The 16010-nt window shown below is 43.3% G+C and overlaps 1 protein-coding gene and 1 pseudogene across 2 annotated transcripts in view; one reads left to right on the top strand and one right to left on the bottom strand.

Annotated features, from left to right (window-relative positions):
* Nucleotides 1-16010, bottom strand: part of PSTPIP2 (proline-serine-threonine phosphatase interacting protein 2) — a 93569-nt gene that overhangs the window by 44225 nt on the left and 33334 nt on the right. For both annotated transcript variants that reach the window (XM_055233489.2, XM_063645210.1), the window contains exon 2: nt 12115-12215. In XM_055233489.2, the coding sequence (XP_055089464.2) occupies nt 12115-12215 (101 nt within the window). The remainder of the gene's footprint in view (nt 1-12114; nt 12216-16010) is intronic.
* Nucleotides 283-2678, top strand: LOC129457885 (U3 small nucleolar RNA-associated protein 18 homolog; annotated as a pseudogene).

Raw genomic sequence — 16010 nt, 5'->3', positions numbered from 1 at the left:
AAAATTGAAATTTTAATCTGATTTTAACTTCACAGAAGAAAAAAAAACTGAAGTGAAGCTGAAAGAATTACTAAAATTGAAATAATAGTTTCTTTACCGTAGGAAAAATTAGTTCCTCAAAGATCTTTCTGAGGTTAAAAAAAAAAGTTTATGAAAATAAGTAAGAGGGCCAGGCACGGTGGCTCACGTCTGTAATCACAGCACTTTGGGCGGCCAAGGCAGGCGGATCATTTGAAGACAGGAGTTCCAGATCAGTCTGGCCAACATGGTGAAACCCCATCTCTACTAAAAATATAAAAATTAGCCAGGCGTGGTGGCACGTGCCTGTAATCCCAGCTACTCAAGAGGCTGAGGCAGGAGAATTGCTTGAACCCGGGAGGCGGAGGTTGCAGTGAGCCAAGACCGCGCCATTGCACTCCAGCCTGGGCAACAGAGCCAGACACCGTCTCAAAAAAGAAAAGAGGCGCGCATGCGCAGTGAGGTTCCACGTGAGCGCCTGCGTTTGTCCTTAAACCTAACGATGCCGCGGGAACTGAGGAGCTGAATGAAACTGGACAGTAGAACCGGAGCGAAGCCGAAGCGTTAGCCCGGAACGGGGGCGGGCTGGAAAGCCGGAACGGGGCCGGGCGGGCCGCCCCAAAAGGCTGCTCCTTCATCCCAGCGGAAACCGCCGGCCCGGCCAAGCGCGGCGGGGGAAGAGGACGGACGGCTCTGGCAGCGGAACCGCCTGACGCTGGAGAGGACAAACCGGCCATGGAGTGGTGCCTGGAGGAGCTGGTCTTCGGCGACGTCGAGGACGACGAGGACGCGCTGCTGCGGCGTCTGCGGGGTCCGCGGGTTCAAAGACATGAAGACTCGGGAGACTCAGAAGCGAAGAATGAAGCAAAAGATAATTGTGCACTTCAAAAGAAGCCAGTTTGGGTGGATGAAGAAGATGAAGATGAGGAAATGGTTGACGTGATGAACAATCGGCTTCGGAAAGATAATGATGAAAAACGCTAGTGAAAGTAAACTTTAGAAAGACAAACTTAAGAAGCAACTTTAAGAAGAATTCCAGCATGCCGTGGGAGGAGTACCTGCCTGGGCAGAGACTAATAAGCGGAAAACAACTTCAGATGATGAAAGTGAAGAGGATGAAGATGCTTTGTTGCAAAGGACTGGGAATTTCATATCCACATCAACTTCTCTTCCAAGAGGAATCCTGAAGATGAAGAACTGCCAGCATACTAATGCTGAACGTCCTTCTGCTGCTCAGATCTCATCTGTGCAGTTCCATCCTTGTGCACAGATTGTGATGGTCGCTGGATTAGATAACCTGTATCACTATTTCAGGTCGATGGAAGAACAAATCCTAAAATCCAGAGCACCTGTTTGGAAAGGTTTCCAAACTTTAAGGCTTGTTTTAGTGCTAATGGGGAAGAAGTTTTAGCCGTGAGTACTCACAGCAAGGTTTTTTATGTCTATGACATGCTAGCTGGAAATTAATTCCTGTGCATCAAGTGAGAGGTTTGAAAGAAGATAGTGAGGAGCTTTGAAGATGTCTCCCCAGATGGGTCCTTCTTGCTCATAAATGGCATTGCTGGGTATTTGCATTTGCTATCGATGAAGACCAAAGAACTGATTGGAAGCATGAAAATTAATGGAAGGGTTGCAGCATCCACGTTCTCTTCAGATAGTAAGAAAGTATATGCCTCTTTGGGGATGGAGAAGTTTATGTTTGGGATGTGAACTCAAGGAGGTGCCTTAACAGATTTTTTGATTAAGGCAGTTTATATAGATTAAGCATTGCCACATCTAGGAATGGACAGTTGCTTGTGGTTCTAATTGTGGAGTAGTAAATATAAATAATCAAGATTCTTGTCTCGAAGAAACAAACCCAAAGCCAATAAAAGCTATAATGAACTTGGTTACAGGTGTTACTTCTCTGACATTCAATCCTACTACAGAAATATTGGCAATTGCTTCAGGAAAAATGAAAGAAGCAGTCATTGGTTCATCTTCCTTCCTTTACAGTATTTCAAACTTCCCAGTCATTAAAAAGAAAACTATTTCTCATGTTTATGCTACGGAATTTTCTCTCAGAGGTGGATACTTTGCCTTGGGGAATGAAAAGGGCAAGGCCGGCTGGGTGCGGTGGCTCACACCTGTAATCCCAGAACTTTGGGAGGCCAAGGCGGGTGGATCACCTGAGGTTGGGAGTTCAAGACCAGCCTGACCAACATGGAGAAACCCCATCTCTACTAAAAATACAAAATTGGCCGGGTGTGGTGGCAGGTGCCTGTAATCCCAGCTACTTGGGAGGCTAAGGCAGGAGAATCACCTGAACCCAGGAGGCGGAGGTTGTGGTGAGCTGAGATTGCGCCATTGCACTCCAGCCTCGGTGACAAGAACAAGACTCCAACTCAAAAAAAAAAAAAAAAAAAAAAAACAAACAAAGAAAAGAAAAGAAAAAGAAAGAAAAGGGCAAGGCCCTGATTATAGGTTGCACCATTACTCAGACTTCTAAACAGACTATTTGAAGTCCAGTTGAGTCACAAGAGAAGCCTGTCTTGGTATATCATCTCAGAAACTTTCCCGAATGCGTGATAATATATGGAAAATGACTTACAGAGCCAGCTGTGCTTAAGAACCAGTAATGTCTTAATAAACATGTGGCAGCTTTTGTTTGAAAAAAAAAAGTAAGAGGATAGAGATAATAAAACATTTTAACAATTTGTTTCTATTTTTGACCATTTTAGATGTTTGACAACATGCCAGAAGTGTTAGATAATGAGCATTGTTGTACTTCCACCTCCTCAATATTGTTTACATTTTGTTTCATTTGTGTATAACATATTCTGTTCTCCAATCGTATTTCCCCCAGTTATTTAGTCTGAACTATTTCTTACAATTAATTTGAGGCTCAATAATTGTCCTGTTACCATAATTATTCATCCTGAAGATTTTAATTTGGATTCATTTCTTGCTTGACTAAATTTTATCACTATATAATCTTTTGCCGAAATAGTTCAAGGGCAGGAAGGGGGTTGGTATTCCCTGAGTTCTTTCATATTTGAGACTATTTACCTGTGGCCTTTATATTGGACTGACAACCTCACTGGTGTAATGAATGTTCTTAAATGTTTCCTCAGAACTTGGCTGAACTTGTTCCACTGGCTTCTGTCATTGTACAGAAGCCTGGGGCCATCCCAAATTTCCCCTGATTATTTCTGTATAGACAACTTGTTTTTTCTTTCCTGGATATTTGAAGAATTCTTTATTTAATTCAATAACTTAGCCAGGATGTGTGTTAACATTGATCCTTATATAATCATAATCAGTATTGATTACTGTGTATCAGAGTTTCCTGGTTCATAGTGTGCCCTTCAGATCTATTTAGTCCTTCCTTTCATGACATTTTTCCTGTATTACATCTCTGAATACTTCCACTATTCCTCTGGGTAAATTTTCTACTTGGGATCAGTTATCCAGATGTTGGATTGGCTTTGTTCTTGAGTTATGGGCTCTAGTTCTTTGGTTGCTTTTGCCTTGATATCTTTCTTCATTCCTTCCTTCCCTCCTTTTTTGGTGGAGGTGCATTTGCATGGCTGTTATGTGATTTGGCTTCTTCGTGCTCCTGGTACTGTGGGCAGCCCTATCTACTTGCTCTGAGACCATGCAAGTGATTTCTCCTTCATGCCTTTCCGGTCTTAGACAGTACCCAGTATTACAGTTTGAGCAAGAAACCTGTTTCTTCTCAGGCCTCTATTCTTCAACTCTACTTCTAAAGTTTTTCCAGCTCCTGACAATGTAAAGTGCACCTGAAGCTGACTCTAGTTATAGAAAAAGATGCATCTTAACTCCCTAGTAACTGTTTCTAACTTTCTGAATCTCTGTTCACTATATCTATATAAAAATTTATAACATGCTACAATGAACATTTAATATTTTTACAAGTAAAAAGATGTTCAGGCCATTTTCATTTTTAAAAATATATAATATACAGGCATTTTATCTTTTTATCCTCAGAATTATATCCATTAAGATTTCTTTAGAATCTTTTGTTGTTTCCAAGACAAGAAGTCACTCACTCAGTCTCTTTCTTGTAAGAGGAAGGCATCGTGAATCTAAACATACCATAAGCCACATCTTGTTCCCCATGAAACAAGACGTTCTCCTAGAACCTGGGAAGTAATGAGTTCCAGCAAGCATCATGGTGTGCTTTTTGGAGAAAAGAAGGAGCTTTAATGGAAGTGAAACTAGAATCTCAGCCTCATAAAACCAGGGAACAACCACTGAGGTTGAGAGGGTATTTCCCCAGTAAATGGGAAGCAATGGGTCCAGGCAGGCAATGAAGGAATTACTAGAACATCACAGAAATCACGCTTGAATAAGTAGGCCTTTAACTAGAACACCCTCCTACCACCTATCCGAATTTTTCTGTCTCATCTGATCATCAATTTGTCATTTATTGAACATCCACCATGTGCCAGGCATCGTACTAGGTGCTAAGAACACAGAGATGACTGAAATATGAGACCTGCCTAGTGGGGCTCATAATCTAGCAGAGGAGAAAGATGCAAACCAATATTTTAGTTTACTACCATTTAACACAGGCCAGATGAAAATGTACAAAATAGTACAGGAAACAGAAGAGGCAATACCACACCTCTTGCACTTAGCTGGCTACGCTTCATAAAGCTCTCCTTAAAAACCCCAACTCCCTTTGACCTCGCTTCTATCCAAATTCCGAGACCAGGAATAATCCATGTGCCATTTTCCCTTCAGCAACCCATGACAGGCTGGGTGCCGTGGCTCACATCTGTAATCCCAGCACTTTGGGAGGCTGAGGTGGGCAGATGACCTGAGGTCAAGAATTCGAGACTACCCTGGCTAACATGGTGAAACCCCGTTTCTACTAAAAATACAAAAAATTAGCTGGTATGGTAGCGTGCACCTGTAATCCCGGCTACTCAGGAGGCTGAAGCAGGAGAATCGCTTGAACCCAGGAGGCGGAGGGTGCAGTGAGCTGAGATCATGCCACTGCACTCTAGGTTAGTCAATAAGAGAGAAACTCTGTCTCAAAAAAAAAAAAAGAAAAGAAAGAAAGAAAAAAGAAAAGGAAAGAAAAGAAGAAAAGAAAAACAATCCATGACAAACATCATCAGATATGGCCTTTTCCATCAGGTCTGAAAGCAGCCTCAGGATGATCCTCAATCTAGTGCTCCAGGTTGCCCCAAAATCAGAGTGAACAGATAAGATGAAATCCTTTTGCCATGAAACCTGACACTTAAATATTTTGCTCAATTTTACTGTATATGTCATTCACAGCACCTCAACTGACTGATAAGTTCCTTGGGAAGACCCATGTTATTAGATCCAAGGGGCTGTCACAGGACATCTCGTACAATCCAAATTTTACGGCTTACAAAACTGGAACCTAGAAAGGTCTAGGGCCTTGAATAATATCAGCACTGGCTAGTGAGGAAGCCAGGATTAGGAGGCTGCCCAGGTGTCTAAACTCCCATCCCAATACTCTATTTCCCATGTTGCTCTCAGCTTCCAGTACATTCTTTTGGGCACAGGTGTTCCTCCCACAAAATAGGTTGCAGTCTCAACCCCCAGCATCTTAGACTGTGACCTCATTTGGAAATAGGGTCATTGCAGACGTAATTGTTGAGATAAGGTCATACTGGATTAGAGTGGCCTCTTAATCCAATATGACTAGTGTTCTTATAAGAAGACAATGTGGGCTGGGCATGGTAGCTCACACCTATAATCCCAACACTTTGGGAGGCCAAGGCAGGTGGATCACCTGAGATGAGGAGTTCAAGATGAGCCTGGTCAACACGGTGAAACCTGGTCTCTACTAAAAATACAAAAATTAGCTGGGTGTAGTGGTGCACATCTGTAGTCCCAGGTACTTAGGAGGCTGAGGCAGGAGAATTGCTTGAACCTGGGAGGTGGAGGTTGCAGTGAGCTGAGATCATGCCACTGAACTCCAGCCTGGGGGACAGAGTGAGACTCCATCTCAAAAAAAAAAAAAAAAAAAAAAAAAGACAATGTGAAGACACAGGGGAAGAACACCACAGGATGATAGAGGAAGAGATGGGAGTCTTGCAGCTGCATGCCAGGACATGCCAAGGATCGCTGATGACACCAAAAACCAAGAGAAAGGAATGGGACACCTTCTCCAATAAAGCCTTCAAGACAGCATGATTCTGCCAACATCTTGATTTGGGACTTCTGGCCTATGGACTTGTGAGAGAATAAATTCTGTTATTTAAGGCCATTCAGTTAGAGGCAATTTGTCCCAACAGCCCTAAAAAACTAATATGGTACATAATGGCTTGACAACTTCACCAGCTAATGCACGAAGGAATCTGTCATTCCCACCCTGGCAATCTGTCCTTCTTAAGGCTGTCCTGAGACATAGCCGACCACAGTGAGGGTCCCGGAAACAGAGCTGTAGCCAGGGCAGGTTGACCATGGGACGTACAGGAGCTTATGGGGAAGAGTACAGAGTCCTGAGGCACCAGGGCTGTGGATCCCCCAGAGTATAGGTATAGCTGCTAATCTACAAATGGTAAAGAATTCTGGGCATAAAGGTGTTCCACAAGTATGCTTCCCTCCTCCCTACTCAGGATCCTATTGCAGCACACAATTAAGAGAACTGACTTGGCTGCCAAGTTCCCGTTCTTCTTCGGAGAATACACCCAACTTTCTCAAGAGACCATTAAGTAAAGTGGAAAAAACATCAGACAGGAAGTCAGTAGGAATCCCAGCTTTACTACTTACTCATATTGTCATCTTGGGCAAGTCATTTAAAGCCCACTAAACTTTAGTGTTCTTATCTGTAAAAGGAAGCTAATGATATACTCCCTACTTGCCTTCTACACTTAATATAACAATATTAGTAAGGTTATTGAACTTGCCTAGATCAGTGGGTACCATTTACCCACTATATATTGTGTACCAGCTACTGTACTGGGCACAGTGTAGTGGTTAATAGCAGATTCCAGGGCCCAAATTTCCTAGGTTTGAAACCGTATCTACCACTTATTACCTGTCTGAACTTAGGCAAGTTCCATAGCCTCTCTGAACCTCAATTTCTTCAATTATAACATAAGGATGAGAAAACTTACCATACAGAGTTTTTATGAGAATTAAATAATACATACAACACACTGTAGCTTGCATAGAGTAAGCCTTCACTAAACAGCAGCTATTAATATAATCTCATTTAATCCTCTCTAGCTTCCCTCTAAGGTATGATTAACCTTATTTTTATAGTTCTCATTTTCTGCTCATATCAGGAGCTCATTATATAATATTTTGCCACATCTGGGGATCTGAGGGTGGGAGAGTCCATGGGCTTGGGCTACCGGTGACAAGATGGCTTCATTTTAATTGTTAACCAGCTGAAAGACTTCAGACTAAAGTCCTATGTACAATGTTTCCTTTAAAGAGAAATAAGGTCAGGCATGGTGGCTCACTCCTGTAATCCCAGCACTTTGGGAGGCTGAGGTGGACTGGATCACTTGAGACCAAGAGTTCAAGACCAGCCTGGCCAATATGGAAAAACCCCATCTCTACTAAAAATACAAAAATTAGCTGGGTGTGGAGGTACACACCTGTAATCCCAGCTACTCGGGAGGCTTAGGTGTGAGAATCGTCTGAACCCGGGAGGCGGAGGTTGAAGTGAGCCAAGATCGCACTACTGTACTATAGCCTGTATGACAGAGTGAGACTCTATCTTAAAAAAAAAAAAAAAAAAAAAAAAGAGAGAGAAATAAAAGAAGAGGAAAATTTGACCTGGACTTGGAAGGATGGGGAGAATTTACTTAGGCATCAAGGAAAAAGGAGGACTTTCTAGGTGGGGAAATACTGAAATAAAGACGTACAGGCAGAGACATCCAAAGCATGCTCACCAATAAACCCATCTGGCTGAAATAGAGAGAATGGGTATAATGAGTGAGATTGTATAAACAGACAGAAAAGAAAGGGAGAGTGTGTCTGTGCTGGGAACTAGCCCATCTCCCCAGATAGCCACCAGCCCTTTTGCCAGGGTTGATGAGTCATAAACACAGGGGTTGTATGAGACCCCCATTCTCACCACCCCCTGGAGCCATTCTGGATTCTGTCACTTTCTAGATTCCCCTGGTAAATTACTTAAACCTCATCTACAAAGCTACACTTCTGTGCCAAGAAACCTTATGCAGCCAGTATAAGTGCCAAAGGGATGTGTAAGCCTCAGTGTTATTGTTATATCATGTAGCTATTCAGATGTTGGCTGTGGTTGCCAGCATTACCTCTATTGTGGTTGTGCTTTTCCAGCTGAGAGAAGGGTAAACTAGATAAATTTACAATTTACTGATGGAGTGTTTGTTACTGTGTTTTGTTACTTACAGTATTAATTATTATATAGTAATCAGTGTTAATTAATTTAATTAATATCATTTTTATTTAATTAATGTTAATATTATTACAATATTAATTGTTAATATGTTATAATATTAATTGTAACAATTAATTGTAGTAGTTATTAACAATTATTGTAACAATGTAGTAGTTATAAACAATTATTGTAACAATTAATTGTTAACAATTATTATTATTGTAACAATTCGCTGTTACAATAACCCTGTATGATAACTGTTCTCATCCTTATGTTACAATTGAAGAAACTGAGGTTCAGAGAGATTATGGCATTTGCCTAAGGTCAGACAGCTAATAAGTGGTAATATGGTTTCAAACCTAGGAAAGTTAGGCCTTGGAATCTGCCCTATGTATCTAGCAAGCCTTCAATAAACAGCAGCTATTATATAATCTCATTTAATCACCTCTAGCTACCCTCTGAATTAACCTTATTTTTCTATGTCTACCCTGGATGCAAGAATCTGCCCTATGGGTGGCAAGAAATGTAGCCTCCCTGCCCTTCCAGAGCAGCACATGCAGCGGCTCCTTGCACTGGGGTGATCGTTCTGTGCAACCCCACATGAGTGCAGATGAATTTACTGCAATCCATCTGGGTACAACCAAGAAAAAGGATATTTCCTAGTTTCCGTAATGGAGGTAAAATGTGGCATGGAGGGGTGCAGTGCTGGGTTCCAGCCAGGGAAGAGCAGGGCTGGGGAGCTCACCAGGATGTATAGTATCTCCCCCTTTCCCTTGCCATTTTCTGGGCAGGTTAAACTGCCAGAAATTCAAGAGGCCCATGGTAGGACTCTGACACTTCTGGAAAGTCTTAAAAGTACCCCATTAGATATAGGGCATGTTTAGCCATGTACCATGTAAAAGTGTTATAAATGTATGTGTATTAAACTTGATGAACTCAAAACAATAAATAATGTATGACATTGGACAAGAGGTGGTTGTTCAAAAATAATTATTACATATAACAGTCTGTCATCTTTGCCCCTGTATTTGTGTGTGTTTGCCTCTTGTCTCTAAGAACCACAAATATCCCAAGGTTCTACATGTAATTTTTGTTTGTTTTTTGTTTTTGTTTTGAGATGGAGTTTCACTCTTGTTGCCCAGGCTGGAGTGCAATGGTGAGATCTCAGCTCACTGCAACCTCTGCCTCCCGGGTTCAAGTAATTCTCCTGCCTCAGCCTCCCGAGTAGCTGGGATTACAGGCATGCACCACCACGCTCAGCTAATTTTGTCTTTTTTAGTAGACATGGGGTTTCTCCATGTTGGTCAGGCTGGTCTCGAACTCTCGACCTCAGGTGATCCGCCTGCCTTGGCCTCCCAAAGTGCTGGGATTACAGGTGTGAGCCACCACACCCGGCCTCTACATGTAATTTATGACAGCTCAGTCAAATAATGTTTAAGACTCAAGGAGGATGTTTCAGTCAGATTAGATTATGGCACAAACGCAGCCAACTGAGTCCCAGTTCCCACAAGCATCCTGCACCCACCCGAACAAGAGGAAAGCTGGACACCCACGCCTGGACTGTCCTTCTGCACATGAATTACCCTTGAACAGGACACAGTGGAGGAACAAATACACAGGCTCAATGACAGCAGCTTCCTTCCTGGAAGCGTGCCACCAGGAACAGAGGCCCAAAGCCAAGCAGGCCACACGTTCAGGGGCTGCATCTCCACGCTCAGGGCATGCCTATCTGACACTCTGATCTAATGCCTGCAGATTCTTCCCCAAAATTGGAAAACACAAGACTGACTTCTTTTTGCTATAAAACCCATGGGAGAAAAGAGAACATATACTAGAAACACAATATAAATAATCAATAATTTTTATTCTCCATTTATTTCCTACTCTTATGTATTTTTGTGAATCGATTTTAAAAGTGAGATCTTAGCTTTGGGATCCTATCTGGACTAGCGTTTTTCAACTGTGGGTCATGACCCATTTGTGAGCCATAAATCAATTCAGTGGATTATGACCAGCAATTTTTTTTTTTTTTGAAAGACAGGATCTCACTCTGTCACCCAGGCTAGAGTGCAGTGGTGCAATCATAGCTCACAGCAACCTTTAAATCCTGGGCTAAGTGATCCCCCAACCTCAGCCTCCTGAATAGCTGGAAGACTGGCATTTTTAAATTAAATACAATTGGATAAATTAACAGGGTAGTCCTATTTCATTGTTTTGTTTATGTATGTGTGTACTGGGTGGCTGTGTAAAATATTTTTTTTGAGGGTCACATTCAAAAACGTATGGAAGCCACTGATTTAGACAAACCCCACTGTATCAGGGGACCCTTGGATGGTCCCCCAGGCAGTCAGTGCCTGGGGTCCTGAGCCGACAGACACTTCCTTCCTCTGCAGATGTATTCCAAGGCCATTTCATTCCCAGGAGGAAATTTATAGAAGCCATAACTAGGGGAGGAACAGAAAAAAAGCAGAGTCTTCTGCAATCTCTAGATCCTTCATGTTCATGAAACTCTTTGTCCTAGCACAGTTGAAGGAAGGAGGAAGTCCACTGCCGGTGTTTGTAAAAAGAAAGGCACACTTTTTAACTGGATGTCAACACTGTCAACCATCTTGGGTAGAAAAGAAGGGAGCTGCTCTCTTAAAGGGGGAGGAGCAGCGGCCAGCTCCACGGGGCTGACAGTAGCCGAGCCTCTCTCGGTTCACCCCTCCTCAGGCCTCCAGGTCCTCCAGACCTTTGGGATGGCTCAAGGAGACAGGCCTCACCACCCAAGGGCTGGGCAACCAGTGTGAGTAAGTTTGATCGTTACCTAATTTTCTCTTGAGTAGAAAGTGAGAGAGTTGACCGAAAATGCTTTGATGTCTGTATCTCTGGGTTCTGGGCCTTTCCCTTACTGCCTTACAAATAGAACCTGTTCATTAATTTGAATCTTGGCAAGGATCCTGATCTTTGGCCCCAAATCCTCTTAACATATTCTTTCATCCAGAACCTCTGTAAAATGGAATATTCTAGATGAATAAGTTTCCACAGAACTAAGCTTTTTTAAAAAAAAAATCTTATCCATTTTTAAAAAGAAGAAAAGAAAATCCTCTAAACCATGCCAGTTCCCCATGGACTGCCATGCCCTGCCACCCCCAGGAGCGTCATGATCGGCTTCACAGCTTTCCCATAGCTCCTCATCCTCCTAGTCTCTGAGCTGCACTCTGCCTCCCTCTAACCACGTGGGCCATCTGATTCCCACCTCAAGCTTGCTGTTCTCCCAGATATCCAGGTACTTCTTCACCTGTCAAATCCACCTCACCCTCTGAGGGCCACCACAAGGACCTACTCCTCCATGAAGCCACCCCGTCCTCTATTTTATTTCCTTCTTTCTTTCCCTCCCTCCCTCTCTCCTTCCTTTTTCCTTTCCTCTCCTTTCCTTCTTTGCCAATCCTCAGCAGTCTCTTCCTCGGCAGTCTAAAAGCTACATCCTGGGGTCTTTCAGTGTTATTTGTACCACAGTACTAAGTATATTTCTTTTCTTACTATAATTCGTTCGCAGTTTCATCATAAATCTTATGTGTCAAACTTGTTTCTAAGAACTTTAGGACAGAAGTATCATGTACTTCTCGGGTATCATTCCATAACCTAGAGCAGAGGGTCTTCAGAACCATTAAACGCAAATGAAAAATAGGAAATTGTTCCTTGTCTGTGTGGAGACATCTTGGCCCACCCTCTTCAGAGAGGACAGAGCATCGTACCTTTCTTTTAGAAACTCTTCAAACTCTTTGCAGTTCTTGCGACCATTGTTCAGATGTTGGATAATGCTGTCATAGCCGATGGTGCTGAGGATGTCTGCACTCTGGGGGAAAGACAATATGGCATCAGACCAGGAACAGAAGGCAGCCCCGAGGCCGGAGAGAAGATGGGACAAAAGAGGTGGGAAGCTGGCCATGGAACGTTGCTGACTCACTTTGAGATGGTGCAGGGACCCCCTTAGGAGCCTGTCAGGCTTCTCCACCCTCACCCTGGAGATGAAGGAATATGTTTCAGTTCCTTCAAGGAAAATTCCAGGTATCTAGCTAGCCCTGCAACCAGAAATTAAGGAAGTGAATGAATAATCCACCAACCAAGCCACCCAAGTAAGTCAGGGTCACAAGGTATTTGGTTCCCTATGGAAACAAAGATAACATATTTACATACATCCTTGAGTTGTTTTTCAGAAACCAGGACTCTCACCTGATGACAAATGCTGATCACAGTCATGTTGACCTTCGACAGACTGGAACCAGAAAACGGATAAGGAAGTTCCACAAATTCCTCAGCCCCTAACTCACTTTGGAAACCCCCTCATTCCTGCCTTTAAAAACCCTTGCTTGTAAGCCATCATGCCCCTTTTCCTTGCTTGGTGCCCTGCAATAAATGCCTTTCTTTCTGTAACTGCAAACCTTTGTGTCAGTGTTGGGCTTTGCTGTGCCCAGTGAGCAGACCCAAGTTCAGTTCGGTAACACTTTACCTCCAAGACACAGGTAGCCAAGAAGAACAATGGAAGAAGTAAGAACACATGTAGTGTGAAAGAGTTTTTTAATTGATGAGACTGAAGGGCCACAAAACAGGAAGTGACAGATGAATCACAGGCACATGGATGAGGGAGCTGGCTAGGCTGAGGTCCCTCTACGGATCCTCTACTGAAGCCCAAAGTCAGGCCAGGAGAGGGAGAAGGAGCTGGGCGCCCACTCCAGCCTTCCGTCATGTGCTTCCTCATACTGCTGGATGGAAACTGACTCATACTACAGGACCATGTAAACTGGTGCTATTCAATTTTTACTCTGTCCTTAAACTTGCCACTGAACTTGACCCTGATAGTTCTTCCTACCACCAGTTAGCGTTACTGAGGGTCAAGGGTATCTCTTCAAAAGACAAGCAGCTCTGAGCCAGGAGCCAGGAACCAGGACTCAGGAGTGGGAGAATGGGGCTGTCTGTCCACTGGGAAGCATGAAGCATGCTCTCCGTGGTCATTGGCCCCAATTAGGGGAGAAGGAACATATATATATATATATATATATATATATATTTTTTTTTTTTTTTTTTGATACAGGGTGTCACTCTGTCGCCCAGGCTGGAGTGCAGTGGCACGATCTTGGCTCATTGCAACCCCCACCTCCTGGGCTCAAGTGATCCTCCTGCCTCAGCCTCCTGAGTAGCTGGGACTATAGGGATGTGCCACCATACCCAGCTATTTTTTGTATTTTTAGTAAAGGCAAGGGTCTTGCCATGTTGCCCAGTCTGATCATGAACTCCTGACCTCAAGCAATCTGCCCGCCTTGGCCTCCCAAAGTGCTGGGCGTGAGCGACTATGCCTGGCCAAATTTTTTCATTAGCAGTTTATTTACATTTTATTCTACTGTGCTCTCCAAGGTTGGAGGGACCAGGCTAAGTCCCCCAAAACAGTAGCCTCAGATGCAGTACATTTTAAAAATCAAGCCAACAAGTCCCCAAACCAACAAATCGGTACACTAAATAACACTCCAAAGTGTCCCCTAAGGAGGCTGGTTCCCTGGTTTCTACCCCCAAATGCATACAAGGGGTTGTCTGATTCAGACTATAGTCCTAAGAGGTTGGTTAGCTGGCCTCTGGATGTGCCCTGGGGAATTTTGAACTCATCCACCCCAACCCAGCCGAGGCAGACCAACCCTTCCCAGCCCCAGTTTGTGGAAGGAAGTGTGGCTCTGTATGGGATAAGGGGTTTCTAAAGATACCTCTCTACCCAGCCCTGGACACTGGAGAAGCAGAATTTCTCTCTTCCATTTGCTGCCACTTATGATGGCCTAGTGGAGCAGACAGCAGTCCCAGAAAGACCCAGCAGGACCCAGGCCTGGGGCTGATTTCAACTTGGCACCCTAACGAGCCATTTCGCCTTGCATTTTTCAAATGGACCTATAAAATCATCAAAACTTTTACAGGTTATGAATCTAAGTTAGAAATGTTTAATTCTATGCTTTGTGACTGTTGTTTGAGCACAAATTTAGACCTTAGAAAGCCCAAAAAAAACAGCTTCCACCAAAGCCTCATTTGTCCACTGGCCTTCTCCATACATACCCCTCTGTCTTTGCCAGGAAGGCATCTAACTGCCCCTGAAATGCAGCACTCAGCAGCAGCTCTAAGACGATGCCAACATTATCCTCTCCTGAATCCAGATCTAGCCCCTCAATTCCCAGGTTTTCCCAAAGTCTTCTCTGAGTAGCCCCAGTGCTCCCTTCTCTAGGTTCTCAGAGTCCCCAGCATCTGAATTTGTTGTTTGCTACCATGCCTGTGAATACCTTTCTGTCCCAACTCTACTGCAAGTGTTTGCAGCTTCTTTCAAGTTTTGAACTACCCCTGCATCCCCTCCCAAAAAATCTTATTATTCACATCAAAGGCCTACAGTAAAATTCTCAAGAATGAAAAGGCCTATTGTGCTTACTGCCAGATGCATTAGAAGAGAACAATGAAAACAGATTCCTGAGTGATGAATGAATGGGTACCAAATGGTCAGTGTCAAAACTGGTTTGTAGAAAGGAGTCTTTGCCCTTCCCAGAGAAAGACATTGAGATTCCTCTTTTCTTTTCTTTTTTCTTTTTCATTTTGAGACAGGGGCTCACTCTGTCACCCACGCTGGAGTGCACTGGCATGAACATGGCTCACTGCACCCTCGATCTCCCAGGCTCAAGCAATTCTCCCACCTCAGCCTCCCAAGTAGCTGGGACTACAGGCACACCACCACACTTGGCTAACTTTTTTTTTTTTTTTTTTTTTTTTTAAGGAGAGGTGAGGTTTCGCTATGTTGCCCAGGCTGGTCTTGAACTTCTGAGCTCAAGCGATCCTCCTACCTCAGCCTCCCAAAGTGCTGGGATTACAGGCATGAGCCACCACACCTGGCCCCTTTTTCTTAATTAAGGATGAGGAAACTCTTTGAGTGGGACTGCACGGGTGGAACTAGGCCAGAGTTTCCTGGAAACACAAACCAAAACCACAGACCTCCCAGCTGCCAGCCTTTAAAAAACCCAGAATTGCTGCTTCAGAGGAGTGGCTGGACTACAGAGGCAACCAAGAAAGGAAATCCCCAGGAGAAAACAAAGAGTACTGAAGGCCAAGTTAAAGTGGTGGAGGACTGTCTGGGAACTCCTGCCTATGTTACTCAGAGAACATGGGTGGTAAGTTGACTGACAAAAGTAAGAAGAGGAGGACCAAGAAAAAGGGCTGCACAATGCACCAAAACATCCTCTAGCATATACTATTTGGTATCATGAGTTAACATCTTTTTAAAAAATCATTTAACTCCTTAAAGGACATCTAGGTTATGCCCAAACTATCATCCGCAGTAGTTTCCATATTAATACTGTTTGAAAAATGTCTGATAATTACATATCAACTAATACAAAGTGCTAAAAAGTTTACAAAGCCAGCATAAGATAGAGTTCCTGCAATCAGTTCCTACCATTCATTTAGAGAGTTAGTACAAGTCATGTACATAAAATAAACATGTGTGCACAAGGAAAATTAGAGGCTAGTATATAAGACTATACAGAGAAAATATGTAATGAATGCAGTAGACAAGAGGGTACAGGCTAGGGTCATCAGAGAAGAGAATAAATAAAATTTAAATTGAGTCTTTTAA

This window comes from Symphalangus syndactylus, chromosome 1 (assembly GCF_028878055.3).
Source record: "Symphalangus syndactylus isolate Jambi chromosome 1, NHGRI_mSymSyn1-v2.1_pri, whole genome shotgun sequence".
Taxonomy (NCBI): Eukaryota; Metazoa; Chordata; class Mammalia; order Primates; family Hylobatidae; genus Symphalangus; species Symphalangus syndactylus.
This window is presented reverse-complemented; position numbering and strand designations above follow the sequence as displayed.